General features: G+C 37.2%; 1 protein-coding gene across 1 annotated transcript; it reads left to right on the plus strand.

Annotated features, from left to right (window-relative positions):
- Positions 1 to 530: 530 nt before the first annotated feature.
- On the plus strand, positions 531 to 4,032 carry LOC123534379 (protein unc-93 homolog A-like). The gene is made up of 3 exons (XM_053518826.1): positions 531 to 1,672; positions 1,988 to 2,255; positions 3,479 to 4,032. Exons 1-3 carry the CDS (start codon positions 824 to 826, stop codon positions 3,691 to 3,693), a joined length of 1,332 nt encoding a protein of 443 aa, XP_053374801.1. The 5' UTR covers positions 531 to 823; the 3' UTR covers positions 3,694 to 4,032.
- The last annotated feature ends 6,025 nt before the right edge of the window (positions 4,033 to 10,057 follow it).

Raw genomic sequence — 10,057 nt, forward strand, 5'->3', positions numbered from 1 at the left:
ATAGTGTGTAGACCTCCGTGAAAATGGTGTTTATTTGTCTATTTGGCCCGCGTGAAAATGGTGTTTATTTGTCTAGACCTCCGTGAAAATGGTGTTTATTTGTCCATTAGGTCCACGTGAAAATAGTGTGTAGACCTCCGTGAAAATGGTGTTTATTTGTCCATTAGGTCCACGTGAAAATAGTGTGTAGACCTCCGTGAAAATGGTGTTTATTTGTCCATTAGGTCCACGTGAAAATAGTGTTTATTTGTCTAGACCTCCGGGAATATGGTGTTTATTTGTCTATTTGGCCCGCGTGAAAATAATGTTTATTTTTCTAGACCTCCGTGAATATGGTGTTTATTTGTCCATTAGGCCCGCGTGAAAATAGTGTTTATTTGTTTAGACCTCCGCGTGAAAATGGTGTTTACTTGTCAATTTGGTCCACGTGAAAATAGTGTTTATTAGATAAGAGACATTTTGCTTAAATAATCTATCATACTTAAGCGGTGTACTAAATAACCACATGCACACTGATAATAGGAATTACATTTATTTACATGGATTAGCGGTATCATCGCTAGAAATGTAGTGTATAAGTACATTTAAGAACTAAATTCATAACAATCGGTTTGATTTTACAAATATTTCATTGTTGTATTAAAGTGAGAGGCATAAAAAGAGAAAGGGAACTAAAAGTGAAACATGTACGTCTAATATCTCTTCAATTCGTTTTTTTTCTCCATTACAGAAACTGAAAAAAAACTGCACCGTGTTAACTATACAAACACATTATCAACAAGCTGTGTTTCGCATGTTGTCGTTCTTAAACTGAAAAAGGAAAATGAAATTAGCTAACCAACAGAATGAAGGGAAAGGGAACGAGTTTAAGAATGTACTGATACTTTCAGGAGGTTTTACAGCTATTTTCACTGCCTATCTCGCAATACAGAATCTCCAGAGCAGCCTCAATCAGAAAGAAGGATTGGGACTTATTTCTCTGTCATGTATGTATGCGTGTATTATAATTTCTGGAATTCTAGCGCCAGCGATCATAAACATCTTTGGAGAAAAGTGGACTCTAATGATCTCCTTTTTAAGTCACGTGATTTATACTGCAACCAATTTTTATCCATCATTTTCAACGCTGATTCCCTCTTCCGTATTATTAGGCTTGACAGCTGGACCAATGTGGACTTCTCAAAGCGTGTACATTGCCGAAATGTCATATTCATACGCGGCATCTTCCGGTAAAGACGAACATGCCATCCTGAGTAGATTCAATGGGATTTTCTTCGCTATGTACGAAACCACTCAAATCACTGGGAATTTAATTTCGTCTTTGGTACTTCAGCAAGATAGCTATAATGAATCTGCAACCAACGAGACAGTAAAATATTGCGGGAAGGAAGACTGTCCCAGAGAGGTGAACGCCACTCTGATAGAGGAGCCTGATCGCCATATTGTTTTTATTCTGCTAGGCGTGTTTCTGGCTTGTGATGTAATTGGTGTGTTTCTTGTTACATGTTTTCTGCCGCCATTGAAAAAGCAAGTATCTAAACAAAAATCTAGCATTTTAAACTCTTTGACTACATGTGGAAAAGGCTTGGTAGATTTGAACTTAGTTCTCTTGGTGCCGCTGATCATGTTTATGGCCATGGAACAAGCCATACTGTGGACAGATTATACGAAGGTAAAGCAATTTCACGTATTATAATGTATTCTAGCCATCCAACTCAAATGTCCACTCAATCAGTATTAGAACCATAAATATCAAGATTGTTCAGAGATCCTATTATTCACATATCTATATCTACTTTAGATCCAGCATAATAATTATATTTCCTGTTATTTCATTGGTGTGTGGATGCTCATTCTTTACCGGGCTTATGTATTCTTAAATGAACATTTCAAACCGTTTCTTCAGACAGAGTACATTACTCTAGGTTAATATATGTAAAGTAATTGTTCAAGAAATGTCTCCAATGCTGATTTTCTTTCATTTCAGGCATTCATTAGCTGTCCAATTGGAATTCAAAAAATAGGATTCGTGATGGCGACTTATGGCGGCTCTACAACATTTTTCGCTCTCAGTCTCAGTAGAATATCAAAATATACCGGGCGTCAGGCGTTATTTGCTGTGGCGGGCCTCGTTAATCTGGGTACATTGGTCACTCTGTACTTGTGGATACCAAGCGCCGATAATGTTGCCCTCATATTTCTGATGCCGGTCATCTGGGGAATGGCCGAAGGCATATGGCAAACACAATCTAATGGTGAGATAAGTTTATTTTACTGGTCTTATTCTACTTTCCAGCTGTGAAATCTATATCCAATATACTGGTTACAATAATTATGATATTTGAGAAAAGAAATATTGGTCATAAAAATGATATATATGCTGGGTTTGCAGATTTGATTTTGAAAGGACTGAGCACTGTTCGTTTTCTTAATATTAAAAATAAAAACTTTGTTATGTTTAAAGCAATAAACATAACAAAGTTTTTGTATATAGCTTTCATGTTCGATACAACTGAGTCACCTTCATTACCTACCCGTGAAATAAGAGTACATCTGCACTTGTAATACGATTGAGTGTACAGACCGGTTAGAAACCTATGTTTACAAGTGGCGTTGTCATTTAGTTCTGCCAAAGATTAGGATATGGTGTATACCAGTCAGAACTGCTTGGACACCAAAGTTTTTGATCTCTATTCCTGTCAGGACTGGTGACTTTTAAAAGTTTGCTAAAACCTATTTCTTTGTACAACACTTCTTTTTTAAACTGGTCGATAATTTATCTTTATGTCTTCATATTTATATCTATTTGTTTTGTTTGGGTATATATCCGTATTTTGGTATTTATGTTTGGTTTTTAAAAAGGCTGCTGTTTTTTTTTTTTTCTTATTCGTAATTGTCCGTATTTTGATGCATATTGTACAGTACTTTTGATGTGGTAAATAAACGTTAAAAAAAAAAGACTGTAAAAATGTGACATAATGATAACAACAAAAACTTTAATAATATTAATCAGATACCTGTTTATCCTAAGATATCAAAGTAAGTTTGTACAAAACCCGGACTTTACACTATAAACGCAATGCCTATATAACAACAGTCTAAATTTATCACTTCTTTGAATTACATTAACTTAGCAACTAATTTAAACGGTAAAGTCGATGAATTAAATGAGCCGTGGCATAAGAAAACCAACATAGTGGGTTTGCGACCAGCATGGATCCAGACCAGCCTGCGCATCCGCGCAGTCTGGTCAGGATCCATGCTGTTCGCTAAAGGTTTCTCTAATTGCAATAGGCTTTGAAAGCGAACAGCGTGGATCCTGACCAGACTGCGCGGATGCGCAGGCTGGTCTGGATCCATGCTGGTCGCAAACCCACTATGTTGGTTTTCTCATGGCGCGGCTCAGTTAGAGACAAACAAAATAGATCATAAGAACAAAATAAAAAAGTGAACTCTGTGCTTTGTCATCTTATTTCAGCACTTGTGGCATTTTTGTTCCCGGAGAAGAAAGATGCAGCTTTTGCCAATTACCATACATGGAAAGCTACAGGGTTTACAATAACGTTTGTGTATGGCAACTTCTTGTGTGTATCAACCAAACTCATCATTGCTCTAACGCTTCTTGTCGTGGCAATGACACTGTACGTAATTGTGGAAATACGCGTGAAACGCCAACAACGTTTTAAGCACTAAAATAGAAGCACCAGTTCAGTCTTCCATGCCCAGTGACACCCGGCCTGGTAATCCAGATCTCGAGAGTCTGTTTTTCTGTTGTAAAGACAGATTCTATACACAAATTTTGTGTACGACAACTTATTTAGTTAACAGATCAGCCTTCGACCCATTGTTACATTTTGTTATGCTAGATATACATACTTTGCTAGAAATCTATGCCTTTGTTTAAAATGTGGCTTTCACATTTTCCGTTATGAACATAAAATACACATTTCTTGTTAAAATCTATTTTAGATATTTACTGTCTTTAACATTTTTCAAAGGTTTGAATATTGCTGAATATACTAAAATGTTTTATTCAATCTATTGTTTTTTATTACCTCCCTTTATGGCTCTAACTATAACAGTCCATGTGCAATATTTACAGTAGTGCTTTTCTGACCATGTTATTACGCGTAACATCTGTTTGGAAAGCTGTTTCATCTTTTAAAGGTTCATAATGTTTAAATTTTATCTTTAAATATACAAATGTTTTTAAGACAAAAATCTAAAGCATTATGGACCTTTAAAGAAAGACAGTCTGGTGTAACAGATTATAGGAATTACAGGTTATAAAGTTTTTGTATAGTTAAGTTTATACTAATTTATTTTACGTCGATTGTGGTGTAAACTTCTATTTTGTATGAACCACTCAGGCTCGAGTCCGCTTCCAGGAAAAAAACAGTACTGGTGTCATGAGAAAACGTGATCGTGACCCTAGTGGGGCTCTAGCCCACGAATCCTTGGTTAAGTGGCCGGCACCTTAACTGCTAGACGCCTGCTCCTTTTAACTTTTCATACAATTTTTTTTATATAGAACTGCACATTCTGAGAACTTCATGTACATGCTAATTGCTTAGATTGCAGTTAGTAGCAGCATGTTTGCCTTATGCGTATGTATCCGAAATAATTCTGAAAACATGGACACACTGCTTCATTCATATACTTCAAAATATTTATTTAACACAATTCTTTTATTTTCGGTTCTCTCCACTGACTGTGTCTTAAAATTATAATTATTGTTTAATACATATTAATATACCTTTTTTGAAACGAAATCTCTATACAGCTGGTACAAAATAATATACAATCATCTATCAAATCACACTTACAAAAGAAAACGGCTTCTTCAGTGCAATGATGTCAGTATCTTTTGGGTCTCATGTAAGCGGCGTGCATATCGCAGTTCTTGGAATATGTTTCTAAACACGTAGTTTCTTTCGACCTTGATATCATTTCAAGTAATTAAGGTCCGCATTAAACCTCCCACATTGAGTGTACGCGCGCATTGAATGTACACTATTAAACCTATGTTAGTCAGTATAATATAGTACACTCAATACGTGCGTACATCCAATAGGGGCGATTTAATGTTCACGTAAATTTTACGTACAACAAAATGGTGAAATGTGGACGAAATTACTCATTTCTGGTCTTGAACAGTTTTCTATATGTATATATTAGGCAAAAAAAAAAATTCCTACGGGCAGAATTTCTTTAAACTTTGTGTACTCAGTTACTGATGTTAGTAGAAGATATCCTTCAATTCTTGAACCTTAAAAGTCAAGTTGACCTCATACTCCTTGACTTTTCAAAGGCATTCGATATGGTCAACCATGAAAAACTACTATACAAACTGCATTTCTATGGTGTAAGGGATCAAACTCTTAAATGGATTAAAGCTTTCCTTGATAACAGGTCACAGTCAGTTGTAGTTAATGGGTCCACATCAGGCACCATACCAGTCTCCTCAAGTGTTCCCCAGGGTTCGACCCCCGGACAGCTCTTATTTCTTATCTATATCAATGATCTACCTGACTTTGTTAGACACTCTAAAGTTCGACTCTTTGCCGATGACACGGCTATCTATCTTTCTCTGACTGTCTCTTCTCATTCAAGCCTACTACAACAAGACTTACAACAACTGGAACTTTGGGAAACAAAATGGGACATGAAATTCAATCCATCCAAATGCCAAGTATAACAGATCACTAAGCGTAAAACACCAAAACCAGCACAGTACCTTTTACACAATACCATCTTACAAACAGTACCATCTGCAAAATACCTTGGCATAACAATATCACACAACCTTACATGGAATGACCACATTGACAACATCACCAAAAAGGCAAATCAAACATTGGGTTTTCTAAGACGTAACATCAAAGTGCACTCAGAAGGGTTAAAATCACAAGCATACAAAACACTTGTACGGCCCCAGCTGGTGTACAGTTCCACTGTGTAGTCCCCTCACTCTGATACACTCATTGATCAGCTTGAGTCTGTGCAGCACAGGGTTGCACGCTGGGCCAAGTGTGATTATGGCCTTTCTTCCAGTGTAGACAACATGTTGGCCTTCCTAAACTGGCGACGCCTTGCACTCCGTCGCATTGGCCAGCGCCTGGTTATGTTCTATAACATCTTACATAACCAGGTCGCCATCCCACTACCGGACTACCGAACACCGAATACTAGATGAACCACTCATTCCCAGGCATTCGTTCAAGTATCACCCTCATCCAACTATCACAAATTTTCATTCTTCCCTCGTACAGTATACGATGGGGTGATTGAAAAGTTTTGCAGCCCACCTTCTAATTATTTAATTAGCAGTAAAATCAACAACTTTAGCATTTCATTCTCTCAAAGTAATCTCCTTGTACCTTCACACAAAGTTTCAAGCGTTTAATCCAATTTTGAAAACATTTTTGGTAATCCTCAATAGATATACCCTTAAGGCACTGATAAATTGCTGCCCCTAGGCCGTTTCGAGAGTCATAGCGTCTACCAGCAAGTACAGATTTCAGTCTCGGGAACAAAAAATAATCGCACGGGCCCAGGTCCGGGGAATAAGCAGGATGGTCCAACACTCGCACCTTCCTTTCTGCCAGGAAATCCTTCACAAGTTGGGCTTTGTGGCTGGAAGCATTGTCATGTAGCAGTGAAATCTTCCGCATACCCTTTCGTGGTCGGCGTTTTTGAAAGTTACGATCAAGCTTAGTCAAAACCACTTTTCTATAGGATTTAGCATTGACAGTTCTTCCTTTAGGCACAGGAACTTGGATGGCTGGTCCTTTATGGTTGAAGAAAACGCAATATAAAACCTTGCGCACTGTTGCTATTATCTTGGCAATTACGGGTCTCTTTGAATGTTTTGTTGCCCATACACGATTTGAACACTTTCGTCGAGGTTCAAAATAATGCACTCATGTTTTGCACCCGTTACCAATTCAGAGAACGCGTTACCTTTACATTTTGAGTACAACTTCAGTAGTGACTTGGCCTTTTTAACGCGCTCCCGTTTCTGCTGTGCGTCAGCAAATGAGGGATCCAACGAGCAGAAATCTTTGTAACTTTGAGCTTTTCCTTTAGAACAGAATAAACTCGTTCCCATGCTATCCCCATAAGACGAGCTAGTTCTTGCAAAGTTAATCTAGCATCTTTCTCTAATAGTTTTTTTTGACGTATTTGTCGGTGGTCACAGACTGTGGTCGCCCACTCCTTGGTAAATCTTGCAACTGCTCCGGACCCTATTAAAAATTGGATATCCACCTGGTAAAAGTGCTGTAAGACACTTCATGGTGTCCATATATGTCACAAATTTCAGCAAAAAGATCCCGTGCTCTTAAACCCAAATGACTCCTTGCTTTAATGTAGGTCCGAATTTCTAGCCATTTACTACTTCTAAATCCAGCCATTTTTAACACAGTGTCACCAAGTAGGAAGTTCTCGTAACATGTACAATACACATGAGTGAAATTTTACACATCAATAGATAAATGTTTGAGTTTCAAATACACGCAAGGTTGGTGCACCTATTGCACGCGGATTTCGAGATTTTACGGCAGTTGCAAAATATTTCAATCACCCCTCATATCATTGGAATGCCTTGCCTTCAGATGTTGTCAACTCGTCTGGGCCAGTGTTCAGTCAGGCTGTAAGCCAGATTGAGCACATCTCACCTTAAATACACCTGCCCTGTTTTAACCTGCTTTTAACCCTTCTTCTTCTTGCTTCTTGCTTTTTACCACTACTTTTACTCTTTTAACATTCTTGCTAGTTGACGCGCAAAGTCTAGGTCCCCAGCAGGGGTTTGACTAAATGGCAGATAGATGGATAGATACTGACTAAGACTAAGAGTCAAGTTTAAAACGGAAAAATATCTCAAATATACGTATTTCCGTTTTAAACTTGATTCTCAGTCAATACACAAAGTTTACATATACTAGAAAACTGTTCGATATGTCTTTAAGTAAGATTTAAAGGAATTACTACCCGTTATATACCAAATTAAATGAAAAGATGGGTGCTCCTGGAGCTTAAATGTGTCCGTTTCTTAGAACATGAAATTTGTGCCGTTTTTAAACACTTCTAATAAAATAGTATAAATTGAATCAATCATTTCTTGCAATATGTGATAAATGCATTGATAACAGGACACCTACAAAACGCTTAGATGACCGGTTATGTGTCCTCATGTACCTTATTTAGAATCATAACGCATCAACAGAATTGCAAACTTGAAAACCAGTACTTATTTTAGAAAAAGTTCAGCGAAAAGGTTTGGCATTAAGTGGTGGCGCAAGGGTTCAGGCAGGAGTGTCGGCCCTAGAAAAGCAGATTACAGAGGCAGCCATTAGAGATTATACCAATTTAGGCATTAACAATCTGGTGAAACAATGTTTAGAAGAGTTGAGAAGAGGCAATGAACTGAATCATATCTCATCCACTCCTTATGAGGAATGCTTCGATCTCCAGATAACAGAAATTCCCCGATATGGAATCCGTACACCCAACATAATGTCATGGCAGAGGATTGAAAAGGTTCAACGCACTGCGACAAGATAGGCATGTATATATAGGAGGTGGCGTAAGTCTAGTCATGTGGGTGACATGTTGACTGAATTAGATCTGGATAGTCGAGAGGTCTCAAGTCTAAACTTTTTCTATAAATAACGCAATAACTTAGTTTATACTGACAAGGATAAGTAGGGGAGACCGGGGCACCTTGGGATAAAAATTATATTTTTTCATTTTTCTAAAACATCTTGAATTAACTTTCTGTAATTGTCATACTATTTTAAAGTATAAGCCTTCATGTACATGAGGGGTAGTCAATGGTCATCCTTTGTGCTATCGTTTCTGAGATCATGCATCGTAGAATACTAGCACTAAAATGTCCCATTGTACCCCGAAACCGGGGCACCACGGGACACATCATGGCAACCATGGGACAGTGGCAGATATAAACAAATCTATAAACTCTATTTCATCTGAACTGCAATGATAACATTTGCTTTAACATTAGCATCAAGAAAAGAGCAATCAAATGCCATTTAATTACAATGACAGACCTACCTTTAACTTGAAACAACCGTATCTGTTTATTAACTGCCCAAAAAGTGTGAAATGACACACTCAATTTAAATATAAACACATCTATGATGATTACTTCATCTTGAACTGCAATGATAATTCTAAAAAATCACCACCAAGACACAAACAGATCAAATGTCATTTACTTACAATGACAGACCTACCTTTAACCAGAAACAACATTTATGCCTTAGGTGTAAAACAATACAACATTATATATAATTATGTTTATTAACTTCTCAACTTAAAGTGTAATCTGACTTCTCATAACTGATTTATCCAGTAATGGCATGTTAACACTCTTCACGCCTTTACTGAGAAATAGTGAGTTAGCTAAGAGGTCAGTGTTGTTATATTTACTGGTCCTTTGGGATCATGGAGTCCATTCAATAGATTTGTAATACAGTTCCGCTGAAGCCAGTGCTAGGAGGCGTGAGAGGTGTTGCACATTTTATTACCTCTCATGAACAAAATCAAACCGAGTCTGCTTTTATTCTTTTTTGGTTGCATTCTATGCTTCCAAAGGATCTTTTTACAGATTTTATTCTACATTTGTATGCATTAATTTACCAATGTAATAACTTGTGTTTTTTTCCAGCTGCACTTAACACTGTCCCATTGTGCCCAATTGCATGTGTCCCATCGAACCCAAACCCCACCACCTTTACATTTTCAAAAAAAATATGAAGGTCATCTGCTTCACTGAGATTAAACATTTTGTGAAATTATCAATCAATGTGTGCTTTATAAACAGTGATATAGAAATGATTTCAAAGAGTTCACTGCAGAACTGTACCAGCAATACTTTGAATTAAGTTTTTTTACTCAGAGTAGTAAAAAAAATGAAAAAACTCAGCTGAAGTTTTATTTTAAATCCTCCCACATTCAAACTCCGTATAAAGAACAGCTTGAGAAAGGCAAGATTTTTAGCAATTCAGAAAGATTAGTTTATTTTCCAGGAAAA

The sequence above is a fragment of the Mercenaria mercenaria genome, chromosome 12 (assembly GCF_021730395.1).
Source record: "Mercenaria mercenaria strain notata chromosome 12, MADL_Memer_1, whole genome shotgun sequence".
NCBI lineage: Eukaryota > Metazoa > Mollusca > Bivalvia > Venerida > Veneridae > Mercenaria > Mercenaria mercenaria.